Source organism: Gorilla gorilla, chromosome 2 (assembly GCF_029281585.2).
Source record: "Gorilla gorilla gorilla isolate KB3781 chromosome 2, NHGRI_mGorGor1-v2.1_pri, whole genome shotgun sequence".
Lineage (NCBI taxonomy): Eukaryota > Metazoa > Chordata > Mammalia > Primates > Hominidae > Gorilla > Gorilla gorilla.
In genome coordinates, this window is record NC_086017.1 from 145,112,283 (window position 1) to 145,136,327 (window position 24,045).

At 50.2% G+C, this 24,045-nt stretch overlaps 1 protein-coding gene across 1 annotated transcript in view; it reads right to left on the reverse strand.

Annotated features, from left to right (window-relative positions):
* SLCO2A1 (solute carrier organic anion transporter family member 2A1) overlaps nt 1–24,045 on the reverse strand; it is a 97,421-nt gene that overhangs the window by 4,241 nt on the left and 69,135 nt on the right. Inside the window, exons 4-12 of the mRNA XM_031009759.3 lie at nt 17,996–18,223; nt 16,696–16,794; nt 14,244–14,380; nt 11,938–12,016; nt 11,581–11,745; nt 10,307–10,496; nt 8,147–8,312; nt 5,656–5,819; nt 1,478–1,542 (exon numbers count right to left, since the gene is read on the reverse strand). Coding sequence (XP_030865619.1) covers nt 1,478–1,542; nt 5,656–5,819; nt 8,147–8,312; nt 10,307–10,496; nt 11,581–11,745; nt 11,938–12,016; nt 14,244–14,380; nt 16,696–16,794; nt 17,996–18,223 — 1,293 coding nt within the window. The remainder of the gene's footprint in view (nt 1–1,477; nt 1,543–5,655; nt 5,820–8,146; nt 8,313–10,306; nt 10,497–11,580; nt 11,746–11,937; nt 12,017–14,243; nt 14,381–16,695; nt 16,795–17,995; nt 18,224–24,045) is intronic.

Below are 24,045 nucleotides of genomic sequence, written 5' to 3' on the forward strand. Positions count from 1 at the left end.
TAATAGGAAGTCCTTTTTTCTACCCAAGAGTGGATTGTGTTCTTGGGTGATAAATGGAACCCCTCCAGGCCTGGGTTTTCTCATTGTGGTCCCACATTGAGTTATCTGAGCTCAAATGGAAAAACAAAAGCAGCGAGTGGTTCAAGCAGTGCGAGAGAGTCCGAGAGAGTCCTTGTTTTCAAGGTCATTTTCGAGGTTGCTGGAGGAAGCAGGAAAGGGCTCTTTGGAGCCTATCCTAGGTGCTGGATGGGCTGAGAGGAATGTGAGGTCTCTTTCCCAGCAGAAGTGTTAGAGAAAGTTAAGTTATAAATGAAAATAAGGAGCTCTGATGACAGCAGAGCCTCTGCTGGGAGGACAAGTAGATCCTGCCGCCCTGCTTCCTCTGTGTTTATAATGCAGGCAGCAGGAGCAGGGTCTGAAGGGGCTCTGCAGGGACTAGAGGAACAAGAAATCCCACTGAAAAAGCTGGTTCGTTCCCATCATCCAAACGCTTCTCCCAGCCTGGGATTGGATTGGGCTCAGCAAGGGCTCCCGCTCACCTGGCCCCAGTAGAGACATCACCAATACATCTCAAAATGGGGATGGAAGCCACTGCAGGGCATGGTGTTGACCTGGCCCCTGGGTAATGAGGCACAGTGGGCTATACATTATTTCAGCATTTATGGTCAGAAATGACACCTTATAGTAACTGAAGTTCCTCTTGCTGGAGTCTCCATATTCCCCCCTGTAGTTTGCACCCTTAATTAACACATCCTCAGTTCAATTAGGTCCCTTTACTACTGTGTGCCTGTCATTACAAGGATCTCTCTATTACTGCCTTGTGTTAAGTCTAGTGCACAGATATGTCAAGAAGGAACAGCCAGTGTGAGCAGTTCAGGAACGGGCCTGCATCGTGCCCCCAGCCCTCAGCCCAGGCACCCCGGGAGAGCACTCCTGCTGCCTCAAGCTCTCCCCTGGGGCACTGCTGATCACTTGTGCACAGCTCCATTCCTCTGGTGGGCTCTGGACCGCTTGAGGGCAGGCAGGACTCACCAGCAGAGGGCCCCATATGGAAGAAACTTTTGCTGAACAGTTTTAGGAGGAGTGAATTTTGTAAAATGGAAAGGAAGCCAGGGCTGGGCTCAGCCGCTGCTCTGGCTTGGCAGGAATGCAAAGTTTTGTTCCTACAGTGAGTTTTGGGAGAAGGATTTAAAAATACCTGCCTTTAACACTCTATTAGGTATTCTCAGCTGTGTTCACTTTTCATTTTTCTTACATAACTTAGTTAGGAATGAATGCCATAGATGGAGTCTTTCCTAACCTCAAGCAATCTGGGAAACCGTCCACATGGATTTTGGCATCTGCCGTTGATTATGCACAGCTTCTCTTCGCCATGGAGATGAGATGGTGCTTCCTCCATCGCTACCCTGCACCCATAGCCTTCAGATGCCCCATCGCCTGGGGCCACTTTTTGGGAAGAGGGGTCTTAGACACTTACCCAGCAAGCGCATCAACAAGAACTGCACCCCGATGGCAAATGACTTTTCCTCCTGGTTCACCACACTGAAAAGACAGGAAATCAGCAGTGGGAGGATTCAGGGCTGCACGATCCCTTGGGTAAGGGGCAGCCAGCCTCAGAGCGGGTCAGAACCAGCCCTGATGTGGCCTGACGAGCCCTCTGGTGACTGGGTTCACCTGGGCTGAATGCTCTAGTTCTTTACATCAGTGGCCTCAAAGCATGGTCCCTGGATCATCAGCATCCCCTGGGAACTTGTTAGATATGCAGATTTTCAGGCCCACCGCAGACTTACTGAGTCAGAAAGTCTGGGGATGGGGCCCAGCAATCTGTATTTTACCTCCAGGAGATTCTGATGCACCACTGAGAACCGCCGGTCTGTGTGATTTTCAGGGCTGCCCAGAGCCCCCTTCAAGAAGCAGAGGGCAGTAGAGGCTAGGAGTGGAGAGAAGGATGCTGTGGGTGTGTTGATAGCAGCAGGTCTGAACAACTCCCACAGAATGTCTTATAACAGTAAAAGACAGCCCTGCTGCAAAGTGTAATTAGGGCCCTTGGGCTGCAGGCTTCTGTGCACAGCTAAAAGAATTCCCTACCCCGGGCTAGCTCTGTGGGTGTGTGCATACAACTCCACCCTCAGAAAGGTCCCATGTTTGGCTTAATGCTCTGCTGCAGCTGTCTGGAAATTCTTAATTTCTGAGCTAGGGGCTTTACATTTTCATTTGCAATAGGTCCTGCAAATTAGGTAGCTGGTCCTGCCCCTAACCATCTTCCTTCAAGAGAGGAAAATGTGTTTGGCTGAGGAAGGAGATTCAGAGAGAGCAGGGGACAGCCCTGCCATCCCAGCTGGGGAGTGGAGAGAGGGAGGACACCTCCACACAAGGTGGGGAGCCAGCAGCTGGCCAACAGAGGCACCTGATGAGTGACTTGACTCCAGGACTCTCTGTGCTCTGAGCACACACACTACCGGTGGGCGCTTGTCAGGAAGAGCCTTCAGTGCTAGGGGACAGTGAGGAAGGGAGCTCAGAAGTAATCCCCAGGCCTCTACCTATGGTTTGTTTCACCACCACCATCACAGTTCTGCTAGCAAACTGGAAAGGGACCTTTGCCCAGTCCCCCTGAGGGATGGCCCAGTGAGACAAATATTCATTGGGGCAGGGGAAGAAGCACCCCTTGGGACCCCCACAATGCAAAGTGTCTCAAATCCTGTTGTGTCTACAGATCCCTCCAGTGGTCCAGTTCATAATAGATACCTGCCTTTTCTTGGCCCTTGCCCTGGGCAGACTCCCCTAGATTCTCAATGAAATGGGACTTGGCCACCCCAATTTGGCTTTTGATTGAGATCTTGGGCCCCTTCTAGTCTCTGTCCCATGTGGCCCTGAATGAAAGCTGGCCTTCTGACCTCTCTTTCTCCTTCCACGTTTTCAGCTAGCCTTCACTTCCAGCTTGTGTTCCCATGGCTAATTGGGGGCCAGGACTCATATAAATAATGATTGGGTCACCTACAAAGTCATCTTTTTTTTTTTTTTTTTTTTTTTTCAGAGACAGAGTCTTATTCTGTCACCCAGGCTGGAGTGCAGTGGCTCAGTCTTGGCTCACTGCAACCTCCACTTCCCAGGTTCAACCAATTCTCCTGCCTCAGCCTCCCAAGTAGCTGGGACTACAGGTGCCCATCACCATGCCCGGCTAACTTTTGTAATTTTAGTAGAGACAATGTTTCGCCATGTTGGCCAGGCTGGTCTTGAACACCTGACCTCAGGTGGTCCACCCACCTTGGCCTCCCAAAGCGCTGGGATTACAGGTGTGAGCCACCACACCCGGCCTACAAAGTCATCTTTAAGCCTCTCCTTCTTCACACTAAATAGCATCAATTCTGTCATCTTTCCCAGTAGGATTTATCTTTAAATCGTTGTGGGATCCTGGGGCCTCCTCTCCACCCCCTACCCCAACTCGACCTAGAAAGGAGAGATTTTCTAGAGAAGCCCATCCTGTGGTTGAAATGATGTTCTGTTCTTCAAGACCTCCTTGTACCTAGGGTTTGACAGGAGTCCTCTGGGAGTTGATTTGACAGGGATTGCCCTTCTTCCTGCTGCATAGGGACTTTTCAGGGAGATTTTCCTACTCTGTGCCCTGTCCTCATCATGGCCTCATGTAGTTTTATGTCAGGGCTGGAGGGTCCACTGTGGTCCATCTGACCCAAGGTGCAAGAAGGGAAGCCCGCTGAAGAGTCTCAGGTGAAGCTGTCAGTGCTTTGAATGCACAGGATGGGGAGCGGTAGAGAAGTGGGTGACAGTGGTGTCAAAGGAGGCAACACGCCGTGGGTTCCAAGCATCCCTGCACCTTCTTGCTGAGTAAGCTCAAAATGCAAGGTCCTGACTACTGTTTTCCTGCGCCGTTTCTCAGGGTTGTAGTTGTAATGAGCAACTCTGAGGCATGAGTTAACGTTTCCTCCAAGACCAGGAGCAGCGGTGCTCACTGCTCACCATAGAAGTGGTGGCTCTTCTATGCTCAGTGTTCTTGCAAAGTGTACACCTGGGCCTCTCTGTGTCACCCCTGTAGGATTTGGGGGGCAAGGATAACTGACACACCCTAAATTTTGTGCTGCTTTCTGTGCTGTAATAAAGTATTTTGTCTTTGACCCAGGAGTCTCACATCTTCTGCCAGCATCCTTGAAATAGTAGTTTGATTTGATAGCTTTCACACTAACTTGATAGCTCACTTATAAATAGGGTAAAATCCCAGATCCCAACAAGTGGCTGCATCTGCTCCTTCCTTTTCTCCTAGCCTTCTGGGGAAAATAGGTCACAGACACCTAGCTAGCTGTGAATTATTATTATTATTATTATTTGATTAATAGTGATAATTAACCAATATGTAGAACACCTTATATTTACAAAGCAATTTACCATATAATCCTGACACCAACCCTTTGAGGTCGATATCATCATCATCATTTCATGAATAAGGAGACTGAGGCTCAATGAGGTTAGGCAACACCCTAACACAGCCAGTATGTGGCAGAGCAGGGACTTTAATCCTGGCACCGGGAGTCCAAATCCTGTGTTTTTGCCCTCTCTGCTTGCGAGGTGAGTGAGGACAGGAGGGAGGGCAGTGGGGGTGGGTTAGGTGAATTTGGTACAAATGTTGTTTTCTCCTTGCAGCCAGTGAGGTGAAGAGCGGGTCATTCCCAGTGAAAACCTCAGAGGCATTCATTGCCAGCTGCCAGCTGTAATGGGACACCCCGCTCCTCCCCTCCAGCTCTGGCCAGCGGCTCCCTTCCTGACCTGGGAACTTGGTCCTGGAGCCAATCATACCGGGATTTTCTCGTTTTCATCCTTTTCCATAGCCCTCACTCTGACTCTGAAACTTTCCATGTTTTCCTGCCTTGGTTTTATGCATCCAACTAAATTCTCTTTGCTCTTCTCATTTCTTTTAGGATTTAAAAATAAGCAAACCTACAGGCATTTCCATGGTGTGGAGCCAGGCAGCCTGGCTTCAACACATGGCTCAGCCATTCACTGGCTCTGCCATACTAGGCTAGTGATTTTTTTTTTAATTATTATTTTTTTTGAGACGGAGTCTCACTCTGTCACCCAGGCTGAAGTGCAGTGGCACAATCTTGGCTCACTGCAACCTCCGCCTCCTGGGTTCAAGTGATTCTTCTGCCCTAGCCTCCCAAGAAGCTGGGATTACAGGCACCGGCCACCACGCCCAGCTAATTTTTGTATTTTTAGTAGAGACGGAGTTTTGCCATGTTGGCCAGGCTGGTCTTGAACTCCTGACCTCAGGTGATCTGCCCGCCTTGGCCTCCCAAAGTGCTGGGGTCACAGGCACGAGCCACCGTGCCCAGCCTAGGCTTGTGATTTAACCTCCAATGTGCAGAGTGGAGGCGCCAACAGGGCCTGTGTCACATGGACGCTGTGGGACTGAATGAGGCCCTGCAATGAGGAGCTCAGCACAGAGCCTCCCTGGGCAGGGCTCCCAGCACTGTTGCCATTAGTATTATTTCCCCTCAGCAAAAGAAACTTGCACATTGTCATTCAAAGGACTCTGAGGGCCAGAAAAGGGGGGAGAGATGAGAAACAGGCAACTAGGTGCAAAGTCAAAGGGAGATGTGGGGAAGGAGAAGCCACGCCCCAGACTCACAGAGGTTTGCCACTCACCGCAGAACCATCATGTAGAGGGGGTTGTGGGAGATGCAGGCTATCAGGGACACGAAGGAGATGAGGAAGATGGCTGGGAGCAGGAAGTGGGCACAGGGGACAGGGCACGATCCTGTCTTTGCTGAAGCGGATCCCCCGGTCACACAGCTGCAGTTCAAATAGATCTTGAAGAGGAAGGGGAGGGAAAAAGGGGAAAATTTGTTATTATTTCACTTTCACACACTTCAGACGTCTGCACCAGCTCTTGTTGGAGACTGAGGTTTCAACCCTTGTGTCCTCTGGGTCTGGTTCCCAGGAAAGCTGGGTGAGCCTGAGGCCAGGTGAGGGTTTCAAGCTGCCCCAGGGGTCCCACCTCTGTCACTGTTTGGGCAGCAGAAACCATCTTCTGGGATGGGCTGGGCTCCTCCAGAAGTCACATCTGCCTCTGGATGCCCAGGAACACTGCCAGGCTAGGCCCCCAACCCCCAGCTTGGTGCCAGGGGCCAGGACCCCAGTGCCCAGCAGTGGTGGTTTTGCAGCTGTTGTTTTTGCTGTTTGTGTGTTTATTGCAGAGGAAGGCATAAGCAGTAGGAGGGCAGTGGGAACACAGTGGAATTCCCTGGGTTCTGATTCTGTCAGGCCTTTGCTGGAGCTCCCTGCCTGAAAGGAACTCCTGCCTAGAAGCTACTCCAGAGAAGGAGGCCCCTGTCTCAAGTCTGCAAGTCCATATGGCTCAATACTGTTGTCCAACTCACTTTGGTGGCCACTGCCCTTGTCTGGTGGTCTCCACCTTCCTTCGCTGCCCTTGTCAGATGGCCCAGCCTGTGACAATTTCAGTGTCCAAGCAGTTACAGGACTAATATTGGAACTAAGGGACTAGTATGTTTCCTTCTGCCGACAGTGGTAACTATGCACCCTCTTCACTTGGCCCCTAGGAAACTCCAAAGTTAGTTATATACAATATTGCTGTTACTTTCCTCAGTCTGGATTTTTTAAATAGAGATTTTTTTTCTTTATAATTTACTGATTTTTTTTCTTGATATTTTGCTAATGGGTTTTTGTCTTGAGGTATGTATGCTGTTATGGGAAACTTTCCAAGATTATTTCTGGAAGTAGGTGACTCAGAGGTAAGTTAACAAAGATAAGAAAACCACAGAAGCCACCACAACTGGAAGGCAACTTAAAGAGCATCTTGTCCAAGTTCCTTGTCCTTCCTCTGCCTGGGAGCCACGCTCCTTCACCCACAGAGGTGGCAGTGGCAGCAGCCTTGCCCTGTCCTTTCAGAGGAGGTTAGTAAGTAGGCGCTAGCCTTGCCCATCCCCTCCATACAGGCTTAAGGGAATAAGGCATGTTCCTAGCTTACACTAACTGCACAGTCTTCTCATTGCTCAGCAGTTCCTAAGCCTGGCCTGCCTGGCTCTGGCTCCTGCCTGCTCCCTGGCCAGCTGTGTGTGACACTCCTCCTACAGCACCAAGCCCGGCCTTTTCTCTTCTTTCCTACAGCATGCCCAGTACATTCATGCCTTTGGGACTCGTACTTGCTGCTCCCTTTATCTGGAATGCATTGCTCCTGGTGTGCATAGAATTCTGTTCTTCTGGTTGTTCAGTTCTAATGTCACCCTCTCCCAGAGGCCCCTGGGAACTCTCCATCCTATTAAGTCCTTCCATGGCATGGGTTACTTTCTAGAATTATCCTGTGTGTTGATTTGATAGAATGCACACTCCATGAGAACAGGGACCTTGTCTGATGGGTTCACCATCACATCCTCAGCACTCACGGCTGTGCCCAGTGTTCCGTTTATTGAATAACTAAACAAATGACTCAAGTCAGTTTGCTGCTGGCTGATCCTAGGAGGTGTGGAGCCACAGAAAAAAGGACTGTACTTTGCCAAGTGAGTCTAGTGAATGGAGGTTGCCCAAGTGGAAAGCTGGTGGCCAGAAGATACATGGCTTTGAATAGAAGTGCCCCAGACTGAGGCAGAGCCCTGGGTTCAAGTGCCAGGTCAGCCCGAAATAGCTGCATGATTTCAGGCCAGCCATGTGGCCACACCTGGGAGCTGAGGGGTTGAACCAAGTGCCTTCAGCTACTGCTTCTGGCTCTACCCTTCCAGGTCCATGTCACAGAAGCCTAATGCCCTTGATTTATCTGGGCCACGGCCAGCCTGCAGGAACCAGAGATGCCCATGAGGATCTCTCAGGATGGGGCTCAAAGGCCTCAGCTGAAGGAGTGCTTTGACTGGTTTCTGCTCTGAGCAGTTAGGCCTCAAGAATGTGAATTTTTTGGACATCGGCCAGTCTTTAATTGACTGTGGGCTGTCAGCATCTGGTCATGACCCCAGGGTAGGGAGGTAGAGAGAAGTTGGATGTGGCTCAGAGGAGGCCAGGATGCTGGTAATGAGTGTGTGTGTGGAGCCCCACCTATCCTGGAGCCGAGAAACAGTCTTTGAGGGCATGCACTGAGCTCCAAGATCCTGTGGGGCTCCTCTTGCCTCTGGACCCTGGCTGCCCTTACCAGTTGCTTGGAGGTTGCAGAGCTCATGTTGATGTTGCTGCAGCCGGCATGGCAAGGGGAGAGGTACTCGATTCCATTGTCCCCACAGACCGGGTGGAAGATAGAATCTGGGCACGAGCAGTCCCTGCGGCAGGCAGGAGACTGCGGATGTATAGAACTTGATGTGCTGCCAGCAAAAGAGGAAACGGGGAGTCAAACAAAGCAAGACCAAAGAAAAACCCTACACTCCAGCCCAGTGTGAGTTCCTGGCCTGGTGAGTGTGTCTGTGCATCTTTATTTCTTTTGGGCCAGTGCCACCCTGGGATCTGAATTATGCCTGGTGGAGCCAACAGTGAATTTGCCACTGTTTAGTGGTCACGGCATCTCTCCATTTCTTCTGCCACTGGGAGCCCAAATCCACTAATTATGCTCTGGGAAGGCCTGGCTGGTGAATCCCTTGCCACAGTAGGCGTCAAGACAACCAACCAACCAGAAAGGGCAGCTGTAATGGGCAGGTCGCAGACAATATTCGCCTTCCCTCTTCTTCAGCCGAGAAACAGTGGCTGGGACCGCTGAGGCAATCCAGGATTTAGTTTGCTGTCTGTCTCCTGGCTTAATGTAGACCTTGCCCAGAGTTACTCCATCCCCTTGAGCTTCAACCAGAGGGATTTCACTGGTTGATCTCACTGTTCCCCCTGTTCCCCGGTATCTGATATTCATGACCTTCTTCGGGGAGGGTTGGGAAAGGGGCTGACAAACCACTGTCCAGATATTTCACTAGTATAATTATACGAATGAGAGTTCATCTCATGTGCCAGGCACTGTGCCCGGGGGCTTTACATGCACAATCATCACAACGAGTCTACAGTGAATTATTTGCCTTTTGTGGATTAGAAAACCAAAGCTTAGATAAGGTAAGCAACTTCCCCCAACTAGTAAGGAACACTGGTATACAGTCCAGGCCTGTCTGAGGACAAAGCTGTGTGCTAAACTCCCAGTGGACGCTGCCAAAAGGCCCAAAGGCTTCTCGGCTTTTCTCAATCCACAGTCAGCCTGCAGAAGTGCCGTACAGACCAGGGGTGGGCTCCCTACCCCGAGCAACCCTCCCTTCCCCCAAACCCCTTCTCTCCTTCACCCACCAAAGACAGAGGAGGTCATTTCAAAGAAAAAAAAAAAACAGAAAATACCAGGGCTGAAAGGTACAGCATCTCCAAATGTTGCAACTTCATTAGGCAAAGTCTTAAAAAAAAGCTTGTTGACAGGTGGCACCCAGGAAAAAAAAAATAAAATGCCCCTTGGTTGGCATCCTCCCCCTCACAGGGCTCTGAAGCTCTTCCTGAACATAAAGCCAAAGTTAACACTGTGACCCAAATTGCTGTCTGCAAACCAACAGGCAGACTTTACCTGCCCTTCTCCTCACCTGCCCTAATTTTTCAAGTCTGCCATCACTCTCATTATTCTTCTCCAGATCTTTTCAAGTCTCCTTTCATCTCTCTTCAGCAGCTCAATGAAACTGAAATTCTAGCCAGCACAGAGCTGATGCTAAACATAGCTTATTTCCTGGTTCCTGTGGCTCACAGCCCTACAAATTCATCCTGAAATCAAACAAATTAGTTTTTGGTGCTTCTTAAGAAAACAGAACTCTAACCCTGATTGCTGGTGGCCCAGTAAGAGCCTTTGATCTCTTCTTATAATGGAGCAGACCATTCAAGACCTGATTTTCTAAGTTGCCACGTGAGAGATCAGATCAAAAGTGGGCCGGGCGGGGTGGCTCACGCCTGTAATTTCAGCATTTTAGGAGGCTGTGGCAGGCAGATCACTTGAGGTCAGGAGTTTATGACCAGCCTGGCCAACATGGTGAAACCCCGCCTCAACTAAAAATACAAAAATTAGCTGGGTGTGGTGGTGCACACCTGTAATCCCAGAAACTCGAGAGGCTGAGGCATGAGAATTGCTTGAACCTGGGAGAATCACTTGAACCTGGGAGGTGGAGTTTGCAGTGAGCCAAGATCACGCCACTGCACTACAGCCTGGGTGACGGAGTGAGACTCTGTCTCAAAAAAAAAAAAAAAAGTGTACAGCAAAGAATAGAGTTAAGGAAGCAGGAAGGAAGATGTATAACAGCCAGATCTAAGCCCTGGCCTTATTAAAGGGGATCTCTCTACCCCTTATTCCCATTACCTAGGGGGGTAGACTTCGGCCACAGTTGGGGTGGAGCATCCCATGAAGAACAAAGGAATACAAAGGATCATGGAGATGGTGATGATGGTGGTAGCTACGCGGGGAATGGTTTGTAGAGAGAAAACAAAGCGCTTCATGAGGATTCCTCCAAACAGCATCCCCAAGGCTGCAGCAGGGAGGTTCACAGCACCTATAAGTGGAAAGAAGGAGGTGATCCAGGTGCACAGGCCTGGGACTGCATGTGGGCTACAAACACTGAGCTGGATCACTGAGAAGGAAGCGTGGCTTCAGGAAGGAACATTTGGTATGTTAAATTGTAATCGAAGTAGTGACATTAATTGAGCATTTACTGCTTGCCAGGCACATCTAGAGAAATATCTTGAGACAGGATTGCCTTGCCTATACAAAAAATACAGAAGTGGGGTTCTTGCAGCTTAAGAGATGTGGGTTGAATATGCATTTATTAAGCACATTTCATTCCTTGGGGCCTCTTTGCATGGGACCGCATGGGGTTAGCAACACAAGAGTGATGACCCCTATGTACTAGTCAGAGATGGAAGGCCAGAGGGGTAAAGCCACAGCCAAGGACCAGCCAGGGGGTGCACGGGAGTCACCCTCAAATCTCATGCACTGATCACCTTGCCAACTCCATATGGTTAAACTTACCTGTGGGTTGGGCCCAGTGATTTCCTAGGGTACTTGGTGGGACCACATCTGTAGTTCTCAACACAGTTGAAAAAATACTACTGCTAGGCCCTACCTCCAGAGATTCTGGTTTCGTTAACCTGGGATAGGGCTGGGCATCTGTGTTTTGTAAAGCTCTCCAGAGGAGCCTCTGGTGCAGCCTGGGTTGAGAATCACTGGACCATATACTCTCTAACCAAAGCAAATATACTCAGGTCTCTAGGGAAGAAGAGAAAATCCAGGAGGCATTTTGTCTAACCTCAAATTCAACCTTCCCTCTTTCCTGTGTTGTTCCTGATGATGTCAGGGCCTTTGGGAAGCTGTCAGACTTCCAGCCCCTTTACAGGGAGGAAGGCAGCCCCCAGCCTCCACCCACTCCTGACTGGAAGGACAGGAGTCAGAAATCTGCCAAGAACTTTCTAGATTGCCAATCAGGAAAACTGTCCTTAAAATTCTTTCTCCTGGGCAGTCCTCCTCCGGCCCCTGCCTATGTCCGGTCTGGCCTGCGCCCATCCCTGGATGGGTGGCTGGAGTGCCTGCCTCCTGGCCCAGGCAAGCCCTGCGGATCCTGCAGCACCCTCTGGGCTCACCAATGAGGAAGTTGGCATAGGCTGCTGAGGTGCCGTACTGCTTCTCCAGGAACTTGTTGAGGAAGGTGGAGAGGCCAGCAATGACGGAGGAGAAGGTGCACTGGGCCAGGACCACCAGGACGAAGAGTGGGTTCATCAGGAGCCTCAGAAAGATGCATGGAAACCCTGTGAACAGACCGCTGTCAAGGCTCTGGCAGAACCCCTGGGCTGCAGGCACACCTAGGGGATGGGCCAGTTACAGGCTCTCTGCTCCTACTGCCGCTTACCGCACACAACACCACAGGGGCTGGGGTCCCCCTGGCCACTATTCCCTCCCCTGTACTGTGCCAGCCCACCCAGCGCTGCAGGGTCAGTTACGTTTAATGAAATCCACCAGGGAGCCTCTTGACTTGGCCTCCTCCAACTTCCTTGCTTCATCTGCTGTGGCAGGAGCCCTCTGAAGGCAATAAAAGGGGTGAGTGTTCACAGCCCAGGCTCACTGTAGCCACCCTTCCCTGAGCCCTTGAGTCTCTGGCCTCAGAAGCTCAGGGCTGGGCGGAGGTGAGCCCCCCCAGGCGTGTGTGCATGGGAGGGCATCCAGAGAATGCTCTCCTGAAGCAAACAGCACCTGCATTTCCGTGAGCCCGGTGCTTTGGCCGACAATCAGAACACATCTATGCCAATGCCTCCCACGATACCTGTGGGCATATCATTTCATATCTAACTTTCCCATGACTGTTGCCAAAGGTGTCTTCCTGGACCCCACCCCTCACCCCCATCTGTCATGGCTACGCTTCTCCCCTACCCTCAGATTCCAGGGGATACTGGCTTCTGGGACACTCTGGTCTAGAATGCCATCTGTTTCCAGCCCCACCGTCCTCCCCCTTTCTATCTCCTCTCTGGGATTCTTGCTTCCTCCTGAGCCTAAAGGTGAGTGCTGCTCAAGGCTCTGTCCTAAACCTTTACCTGCACTTTCTTGGGTATACTACCCCAGGGAAACTTCCTACCTCTTCTGACCTTGTCAGCTCCAGCCTAAGGCCCTGCAGCTCTGAACTACCTTTCAGATGCAAGGCCCCTGGGCTCTAACAGCATTAGGATCCTGCTGGGAACTCATCTCCAGGAATAGGCTCTCCCATTCACTGAGTGCTTACTCCCTGCTGGGCCTGTGCCCAGTATTCATATGCTTTGTCTCATTCCTCACAACGCTTTCCCATACTGCTACTCTAATTAGCTGGAGCACTGTAAAGAAGAGGAAGCTTAGGAACAAAGAAACTTGGCGAAGCTCACTCAGCTAGTTCATTGTTTTTTATTTTTTATTTTTATTTTTTTAGAGACAGGGTCTCACTCTGTCACCCAAGCTGGTGTGCAGTGGTGCAGTCATAGCTCACTGCAGCCTCGAACTCCTGGGCTCAAGTGATTCTCCCACCTCAGCCTCCCAAGTAGGTGGGACTACATGCACTCAACACCATGCTCAGCTAAGTTTTTAAAATAATTTTTTTTTTAGAGATGGGGTCTCGCTATGTTGCCCAGGGTGGTCTTGAACTTCATTCCTTCCCTACCCACCAATCTCAACTGGGCTCAAACAATCCTCCTGCCTTGGCCTCCTAAAGTGTGAGATTATACACCTGGCCAACTCAGCTGGTTTATAAGTAGCAGAGCTGCATTCAAACCCAGGTCTGCCTGACCCCAGCACCTGCATGATGTGTAGCCAACGTCTGAAATTCTTCCCCAAGACAAGCTGAGGTCCTCCCACCCCTGCCCCTCTCCCCGCAGCTGGGCCTAGATTTTATATACCTCATTGTCAAACATTGAGCTCTATTTTGGGACTTGAAGCCTAGGCATAAACTTTAGCTCCTTCTTCTCCTCCAAGCCAGCTCACTGCTGAGTCCTTCTGGGCATCCACCCTAGGAATGTCTATCCTTATCTTTGCCCTGTCCCAGCTCTCCGACAACCATTGCTGCATTCCCCATCTCTCACCTGGTCTCTGCACTGGCCTCTTCAGATCTCTAGCCTCCATTCCTTCCCTACCCCCTAAACTCAACCTAGCTGCCATATTGCCACCCAAGTGGCCACCCAGTCACTGCAGTGCTCTAGAACTTCATGGAATTAGAACAATCTTTAGACCCTTCAGCTTAACATCAAGCCCCTACCCAGACTTCTCTTCCTTGCTCTCCATTCTCATCCTTCCCTGATTCCTTTCCCCAGCAGGCATGACTGGAAGATGCTTGGAAGGTCCTCTGCTCAAAATATGCTCCAATCTCAGCCACCCTCAACACTGTTCAATGCTAGGAATCCCTTCCTACTCAGTTTTTCAGGTTCAAACACTGATAGGCTCTATTAAATGTAAAAGTTGACTGTACCAGGTCGCAGACTTGGCCTTTATTGGCTCTTAATTCTTTAGCTCAATTTAGATAAGCTCAGTGTTTCCCAAACTGTTCCCTGGAGGTCTCCTGATCCTTGACATGCTAACATGGTATGGGAACACATAGGAGATACCACCTTTTGGAAATTCACCAACACCCTCACCTCTCAAAGCCTCTGGGAAGTCCTGCATCATGAAATTTGTTTAGATTTCACCCTGAATTTGCTTAACATGCTGCAGCTTTTTAGCTCTATTTATTTTCTACCCCCACATCCCTTTCTTCAACTCCAACAGGTAGAGTCATGGGCTCTTGGAACCTTACCTTTGCTCCTATGGGCATTGCTCGAGGGAAGAAAAAAAAGGGGAAAGAGGTGAGAACCAATAAGGCTGAAGAAATGAGCAGGCCTAGCCACCAGGCTCCAATCCATCGGGGGTCACCCGGGACCAAGTTAACTGCAGCTGAAGAGAAAACGAAGAGTGCAAGTGTTTGTTGAATGCATGATCTCACCTTACTGGAAACAGAACCTCTGATCAGGGGGAGTTTTACTGATTTTCTTCCCAGGATGCAGAAGAGGCAAGCCATGAGCTAGATTCTTGGTCAAAACAACATTCCCTCTCCCAGCTATTGGTCTTCCCAGAGGACCAAGGCCACTGCACATGAAGCACAGCATCAAAAAATCCCCAGGCAGGAGGGAGCAGTACCTTCACCTCCTTATTCAACTCCCAGCCCTTGGCAGAAGTAGTGAAGGGAGCTGACTCTCACTCACAAGGGCACACCATGGGCCAGACCCTAGACCACGTGCTTTCCATCTGTTTTCCACTGGGTTCTCTAGCAAGTCTGCCCACCTCTCACCAGTCAAGAAACTGAGGATAGAAGGGGTTAAGTCCCTTGCCTCAGGTAAAGGCTAGTAACTGCCATTTCATTGGTCAGTTTCAAGCCTGTGTCTCCCTGGTATGCAAACCTGCCCTCTTAACCATTAAACTACTGCCTCCCAACTTTATGGATCCCTAACAAAGGAGGCCCCATAATCCTTAGAAGCCTAAAGAAACAACCATCAACTGTGTGAGCTGCCTGGCTTCCAAAGGAGCAGCTTTCTCTTGGCAATTCTCTTGCACACGTGTAAAAGTCTGCCATTGTGTTTCTCTGTGTAAAGAAACTATCCAGGCATAAAGGGAAGGAGAAGGTGGCAGAACGGTTCAGTCAAATCATGACAAGCTTCCCTGGGCACTGCCCTGAGTGGACTGGGCGCTCAGTTGCTGGTCTCTTTGGGAAACCAAGAGCCAGGAACCAATTCGGGGAGTGCCAGCAAAAGGACAGGGATGGCTTGATCCTGAGGCATAAGACACCCCCTGGCTTTCTACTTTCATTTGAAGTACAGCCAAATGACACCATGCAGATGGCACTGTGGTCTGACAGTCTTAGGGATGGGAGTCTAGGCTCTAGCAGCATGGTTGCAACTAGCACCTGCCAGATATCTGTGACGTGACTTGTTTGCAGGGCAGTGGTGGGGGTGCTCTTCCTGGAGTCTGGCTCAGTCCTGCCTTTCAGCCACCCCTTCAGCCGAGCTGGAACTTCGTATCCCACCCACACACTCCCCACATTCTCCACCCTACAGCACTTTGCCTGTCCCTCTGTTATGGTGCTGACCTTCCCCATCTTGTGGGAGACTGGGTAGTGTGGGACACACTCTCAAAGGCAGGAAGCCCTTGCTCCATTCGTCCTGGGGCTGGCTCCCTGAATGGTTAACTCAGAACTTATGCTGGTGTCTAGGGACTATATCTTCTCATCCATACCACTTGTTGAAGAATACAAACTCATACTGTTGACTTCTTAATATACATCAGGCTTGTTCTGATCTTTACAACAACTTTATTTTACTATCATTAGCTCCATTTTACAGATGAGGAAGCTGAGGCACAGAAAGACAAAGTTACTTGCCTAAGATCACTTGGCTAGTAAGAGATGGAGCCAGGATGAGACCCAGGCAGTCCCATCCCAGCGCCCACACAGTCAAACACCATGTTATACCCTCTGGATGTGAGTTATCATCCACGTGTATATTTTATATGATGTTTCTTTTTTTTCCTCAAAAGAGTTCTTATTAAATCTTAAAGAACCAGCAACATCTTAGAATCAAAGAACCATAGAATTTTTTTTTTTTCTTTCAGACAGAGTCTCACTCTGTCGCCCAGGCTGGAGTGCAGTGGCATGATCTCGGCTCACTGCAAGCTCTGCCTCCCAGGTTCACGCCATTCTTCTGCCTCAGCCTCCTAAGTAGCTGGGACTACAGGCGTCCGCCACCACGCCTGGCTAATTTTTTTGTATTTTTAGTAGAGATGGGGTTTCACCGTGTTAGCCAGAGTGGTCTTGATCTCCTGACCTCGTGATCCACCCGCCTCGGCCTCCCAAAGTGCTGGGATTACAGGCTTGAGCCACCGCACCCAGCCCATAGAAATATTTTTAATGCCACCAAGATGGGCGCTGTGGTGGCAACACCTGAGGTCCTGCCCTGGGTCTCCAAACTTCTTAAGGGCAGAAAGTGAGTTTGCTTCAGCAGCTTGTTCCCCACAGTGGCCAGCGTGGGCCCTGAGAGAGGAGGCACACACTGGCTGCTCCTGGCTCTCCGAGGGACTGCAGGGATGAGTGAGCGAGTGAGGAGGTGGCAGAGCGCATCTGGAGCTGAAGCTTCATTCTCTGTTCTGATTGGATGAGGGGGCTGGGGGCTGCTTTATTGAGCTGGGGATGGGAATGGGTGTCCTCTGCACGTACTCACCTGTGTTGACCCTGCCGTAGTCCACAAAGATCTGCAGCATGACAGAGCCCAGCAGGTACCCAAAAGCCGGTCCAAATACAGAGATGGCAAATAAGATGGCTGGAAATGGAAGTAAGGGGAAGGAGACTGAGAAAAATGGAGAGAGTTTGGCAGCCTTGGGCTCCCAAGCTGAGGGGGAGTCTTGAGATATCACTTCATCTGTTCCCAAGCCTGATAAGCCCACACCTGTGGCATCTCCCACCAGCAAGGCCAGAACCACTGAAGATTCCAAGACATATAGAACCAAGGCTATTTCTTCCTCCAGTCAACTTCCAAAGAGACCTGCTTGCCAGGAAGGAAACAGGCTCCAAGGCATTTAAAAATGCCAGGTGATGCTGCCTGTGGGTACGATGCTGGGGGCCCTCGGAGGAGCTCATGGTGCCACAGAGCCTGTGGGGGTGGTCTGTGTGGTCTGGAGTATAGGCCCTGAGGATGCTCGAAGTGGCGTGTTCTTTTTTTTTTTTTTTTTTTTTTTTTTTTAGATGGAGTTTCACTCTTGTTGCCCATGCTGGAGAGCAATGGTGCAATCTTGGCTCACTGCAACCTCTGCCTCCTGGGTTCGAGTGATTCTCCTGCCTCAGCATCCCAAGTAGCTGGGACCACAGGTATGCACCACCATGCCCAGCTAATTTTGTATTTTTAATAGAGACGGGGTTTCTCCATGTTGATCAGGCTGGTCTCAAACTCCCGGCCTCAGGTGATCCGCCTGCCTTGGCCTCCCAAAGTGCTGGGATTACAGGCATGAGCCACCATGCCCGTCCCAAAGTGGCTTGTTCGAAGGGAAGGATTTGGGCATTCACGTGGTCATCTGCTATCTGCTTTGCATGGGCTTCTTTGAGGCCAACCTCCTCCTAAGTGGATGTCTCAGAGAAGATATGTGTGTCCTGGCCTGTGCCTGGAGGACTAGAGAGCAACAGTAGCTGCTGTTGGTTTAGGGTCCATCCAGTGCCCAACACCAGCTAAGTGGTTACATCTGCCATCTCATGTATCCCACAACCATCCAGTGTACAGATAATATCAGCCTCACCCTGGAGGTGAGAAACCTGGGGCCCTGGGGTTCAGCCACTTGACTCAGATCACACAGCTGGGAGGTAATGGAGCTGACATTCAAACCAAGTCTGTCTGATCCCCAGGCCTCTGAACTCATTTGCTGGGTTGTAAGCAAAGAGGGTGGGACCTCAGTTTAGTGCCCCAGGGCCTCATCAAGTGCTACATCAGGACCTCACCCCTCCCCAAAGCCCTCTTCAAGCCGGTGACTCACAGATGTACAGGGGCGAGTTGCTGGGCTCTGAGAAGTCGTCCACATAGGAGATCCCAAATGGCTGAATAGGCACTGTCCCGATGCCAGCCAGCAGCTGGGCAACCACCATCAGGCCCCACATGCTGCTGGTCTCCTTCTGGGGGTTCTGGGTGGTGCTGTGGCACTTACTGGGAGGCAGGTCCTGCCAATGCTTCTGGCAGAGCTCGGCCTGCAAGCGGCTGTTGTTCCCTGCAACGAGAGTGCTTGCTGGTCTCCACCACCCTGGTCTCCTGGTTCCACCGGCTGGCCTCCAAACCCGGCCTTTCTCCCAGGCCCCTTGGGGAAGGACCAACTTTGGCCAGAGGCTGTGCTAGCAAATGGGACACGGTTCCTGAGGACCACGTCCTTCTGTCTGGCCAGCAGGAGGGACTCTAGAAACAAAGGTGTGAAAGAGAGGTGGAATGTGGGCTCCCCAGCCCCAGGAGCTGCTATTTCTCAGGTGGAGAGGAATCTTCCTCTCGTGAGTGTCCATGCCTTCTCCTCCACGGGCACTGGTGGGGAGCTGAGCACGGAGAGGTCAGTACCTTCATCTGTGGAGGAAAGGGGCACCCAGCTGGAAAAGTGGGGGGTCCAGGGTCAAAGCCCAGGCCCATTGGCCTCCAGCACCCTGTGCTCAGCCCTGGGGCTCTGGGCCCCCAGGGTTCTCTTCAGCAGGACAGAGGTCATGCTGTTGCACTGGGTTGGTGTCACCTACAACGTGGGTTGAGTCCCTGGTTGTGACTCCCAGGGCCTTTGCTTCTTAGTGAGCCCAGCACCAAGTCACACTGGAAGACCTACTGCCAAAGACATTTAATATCCTTACCATTCCGGGGAAGCTCCCAGAACTTCTGATGCTGGAGGGGCTTTAAGACCCTCCAGTTCAGCCTCTCATATTACAGATGGGGAAGCTGAGGCTGCTTCTCGAAGCCCTTCTGTGAGGGTCCCAGACACCCTGGGTGAGGCCTGTGGGCACTATGGTTCCTGTGGCTGTGGCCCTTGCCAGGCTGGGCTGCCGCTTCCATGCCTCTGTTTTTAATTTGGCCCACACTAAGCAATCAGCATTGTCAGCTCTCCAAGGCCTTAGGGGTTCTCGAGGGCTCCTTTCCATGAGATCCCCTTTCCCTGTCTCATTCAGGCTAATGGAAACCACTGACGTCACCGATCTCACTCGCTTAACACTAATGGGATTCCGTTTCATTCTCACTTGTGCTGCCCTGAGCTAGGTGAGCCTAAGTCCCACAGAGAGGAAAACCGAGTGCCGTAGACTAGCCCTGCTCCTCACACTGGACTCTGCCGGTGCTGTTGGGCTCAGGGCTGCCCTGGATGGTGGGGCTGGGGGGAGGGGTCTGTGCTCTTCATTGCCCTTTCCCCTCTCCCCAGTCACACACGCCTCGTCCAGCCTGGCCCCACTGTTGTCTGCCCTCTACAGTGGTGTCTATGCAGGACACGCTTGAAAGTTGCTGTCATGGGAGCTCCCCCATCAGTCAGGGAAGCCTGTCCCAGGAAAAGGAAAGGAAGCCAAGGCGTCTGTTTGGTCAGGGTCATCTAGACCTTCAATAGTTGTGTCCGTGGAAGGAAGCATCCAGGCAAGCAGCCAGGGACTGTGGTCAGGGTCCCTCTGTACCTCCCTCTTCCCACTCCATGTTCATTATCCTGCCTTTTAATGCAGAATTCAAATAGAGTGGCCCGACCACATGGTGACATAATATGCAACCTTTTAGAATTGAGGTGAAAATATAGCCTTTTTTTTACACAGAAAGACAGCTGGAACAGCTTGTTAGAATAAAAAAATAGTAACTAGTAGCTTGGAGAAGAATATGTTCCCTAATTTATAAAACGTTTGTGGACTACTTGAATATGCAGAGAAAACCTCTGGAAGATGATGGCTCTCTCTGGGTGATGAGATTGTGCTGATCTTTTTTTATTTGCCTCATTTATTTTGTAATTTGTCTGGAATGAACACATTTCTTTTGTGTTAAAAGAAATACTTTTGAAATAAAGCAACAAAGTTTTTAAATTCAAGGTTTTTGTAAATAAATATATCCAAAGCTTAACAACGTCTCTCCCATTTCTTCTTTGTCCCATTCCCATTGCCCTTCTTTCTGCTCTAGGCTCTAGGCCTGCAACAGTGGAGCTGAGTCTCTGCCCATCCCCACCAACCACAACCCATCGCTGACATCATCGATCTTGCTCACTTAACACTGATGGGATTCAGTTTAATTCTCACTTGTGCTGCCCTGAGCTAGGTGAGCCTAAGTCCCACCACAGCCCACCACCACCTCTCCCCTGTGGAGTGTTGGGCCTCTCTCTGATTTACAGGCTCTACTGTAGAGATCCAAGTCCTAGCACCAGAAATGTCAAACACCCATGTACTGACTGGGCCAGGCCCTGTGCCAAGGTTGTGATGTATGTGGTCTCCTGCTCACAGGGGTTATTGTGAGCAGGAGACTACATAAGACCATACCTAAGTGGCTGGTTTGGGGGTAGAGCTGGGATCTGAACCTGCATGTGTCTGACTCAAAGTCCAAACTGAAATCAAGTCTGATGGCAGTTTGAAAAGACAGAACACACATTTTTCAGGGATGGAAGAACATGGCATGGGAAGACTTCCTCCATCCCTAGCCACCTTCAGACATATGAGCTCTCTGACCTCTGTAGGTGGCTGGGACCTTACACCTACTTCCTCTCAGGAAAGGGGCTGGCTGCTGGGATGTGTGCTAGAATCTGGGACAATAAGATGAAATAAACACAGTACAGGGAGTTAAGAAATTGGCTTTATCCCTAGGTAAGATAAAAATTGGTTTTATCCTTATGTATTCTTGAGCAAGTTTCTAAATGTCTCTGAGCCTTAGTTTCCCTTGGCGTAGAGGCCATAAGGTGGCTAGATATAAAGATTCTCTGTGTCATTAAAGAGGTAGAAGACTATGGTTCCAAAAAGATGCCCAAGCATGAGAAGTCAGACCCTGCCAGTCCCACACCAGGTCTAGTGGCTGTGTCTGCCGTCTTGAAAGAAGGCTGGTGCAGCTCAGTGATGCTGCAAGGGTCCTGAAGCACAGAATTGTAAAATGCTCCTGCTGAAAGACCACAGGGGCTGTCTGGCCCACCCTCCCACTCAGGAATCTGTATCAAATGGACCATTTCCAACACCCAGAACTGGGTGTGGTGCTGGCTGACTCCTGCAGATCCCAGGGTGAGGTCAGGGTAGCTCTGAGTGGGCAAGGCTAACAGATGTTGGAAGGCCTGGACTGGGAGCCTGGGACCCAGATTCCTATGACCCTGAATTCGTGGCTCTCTATGTTGGTGATTTTGACTTTGAAAGCTCTCAGAGGACTCCAGGGAAGGACCAAGCACAGCAGAGGGTGAGAGGCTGCTGGTGGATCTGGTGGGCAGAGTGTTAGGCTCACTGGTCACTCCCCCAGTGCAGCAGCCAGACAGGACACCCGGGGCTGCTGCCCCAGGTGGGTAAGAGTTTATATGCACAGGCTATGCTGGTCTTTGGAGGGAGTGAGGGACAGGTAACATGGCCCCATGCTCTTCTCAAGACCAAATAGGCATGTAGGGGAAAGAGAGCTAAGCCAGCTGCTCAGCTTGGGAAGTGTTCAAACATTTATACAAATCCACCTGACCTGGCACGGCAACTGACTCAACACAGCTGTGCAGTCACTCAAAGAAATCAACACGCACACTTCTCTGCTAACTTCTCTGTGCCAACTTTGACCAAACTGATGCATTTCTGAAGGACATATACTTTGCATCCATAAATAAAAGGGCTGCTGCTACATTTCCAAGTGGGTATTTATTTCTGAAGATTCAAACAAATCTTGGGTACACTGTGTATGGAGAAATGAACAAAGTCTGAGTTCCCTAAAACCTCAGGTTGTTGTCATTCACAAGTGTGCTTGGCTGAGCCATTCCCCTCGGTGTGACAGTGGCTCTCTGTGGCACGTTGTCTCATAGGCTGTGGGGTGGCAGGACCAAGTCTCAGTTATGTGGGAACAAGGTTTAAAGCAAATCACAATACCTGGAAAGAGATGCAAAGAATCAGCCTCTGTTCCCAGTTCAGCCACTGAAGGACCATGCCTAGATGCCTAGGTCTGAGCAGCTGCCCCTCAGCAGCAGTATGAGTGATACCTGCGTCACAGGGGAAAAGGAGAACGCGGAGTCCTGAAAAGGACCTGGACCCAGTTACATTCATTCTTCAGTCGCTCAGTTATTTGGTCGATAGTGGCTGTGGGTGGGCACTCTGCTTGGGTGGGAGATGTGGGCATGACTGAGAGGCACAGGTACTGTGCCTAACAAACCCTTTGGTCCACTGTGGTACCCAGAGCATCAAAAAAGCAACCGTAATATTGCTTTATCAAATCAAAACTACAATGAGATATCACTTCATACCCATCAGGATGGCTATTACCAAAAAAAAAAAAAAAACAGAAAATGAGTGTTGGCAAGCATGTGGAGCAATTAGAACCCTGTGCATTGCTGGTAAGAATGTAAAATGGTGTAGCCAACGTGGGAAGCAAAAGGGTGGTTCCTCAAAAACTGAAAAATAGAATCATCAACACTGGGCGTGACGGCACGCACCTGTAATCCCAATACTTTGGGAGGCCAAGAGGGGCAGATTGCTTAAGCCCAGGAGTTCGAGACCAGCCTGGGTAACACGGCAAAACCCTGTCTCTACTAAAAATACAAAAAATTAGCTGGGCATGGTGGTACGTGCCTGTAGTCCTAGCTACTTGGGAGGCTGAGGTGAGAGGTTGGCTTGAACCCAGGAGGCAGAGACTGCAGTGAGCCAAGATCCTGCCACTGCCTGGGTGACAGAGTGAGATCTTGTCTCAAAAAAAATAAATACTAATGGGCCGGGTGTGGTGGCTCGTACCTGTAATCCCAGCACTTTGGGAGGCTGAGGCGGGCAGATCACGAGGTCAGGAGATCGAGACCATCCTGGCTAACACGGTGAAACCCTGTCTCCACTAAAAATACAAAAAATTAGCTGGGCGTGGTGGCTCGCACTTGTAGTCCCAGCTACTCGGGAGGCTGAGGCAGGAGAATGGCGTGAACCCGGGAAGCGGAGATTGCAGTGAGCCAAGATGGCGCCACTGCACTCCAGCCTGGGCGACAGAGTGAGACTCCGTTTCAAAAATAAATAAATAAATAAATACTAATAAAGATAGAATCATCATATGATCTGGCAATTCCACTTCTGAGTATATACCCCCAAAAATTGAAAGCAAGGACTTAAAGAGATATTTGTAACCCCATATTCAGAGCACTATATTCCTGATAGCCAAAAGTTAGAAACAGCCCAAATATTCATCAACAGATGAATGGGTAAACAAAATGTGGTATATGCAATGGAATATTATACAGCTGTAAAAAGGAAGAGAAACCTGACACATGCTACAGCACAGATGAGCCTTGAGGACATTATGCTAAGTGAAATATGCCAGACACGGAAAGACAAATGCTGTGTGATTTCACTGAGATGAGGGATCTAAGAAGTCAAATTCATAGAAACAGAAAGTAGAATGGTGGTTGCCAGGGACTGGGGGAGATGGGAATGAAGAGTTAGTGTTTAACAGATACAGAATTTTAGTTTGAGAAGATGAAAAAGTTCTAGGTGTGGATGATGATGATGGTTGCACAGCATTGTGAACGTACCTTAATGCCACTGAACTATACACTTAAAAGTGGTTAAACAGTAAAATTTATGTTATATATATTTTGCCACAATTTAAAAATATTGCACAGGACATGTGAAGCTGGGACAGGGTGCCAGGGAGCATATGAGAGAGGCAGCAGACCCAGTGTTGTAGGAGAGGACATTCTGGAGAAGGTTTCTGGAGAAAGTGGCCTCTGAACTGAGAAGAATCGACAGGCATAGATAGAAGATAAGGGTGGGGAGTGGGGAGGTGAGGAGGAGAGAAAGAGAGTGTGGAAGGGCTCAGATATGGGGGTGGTGCATTCTACAACATGAATAAAGGTCAGTGAGGCTGGCGCTCAAACACAAGTCCTCCAGGGTGAGGCCTGGCTGC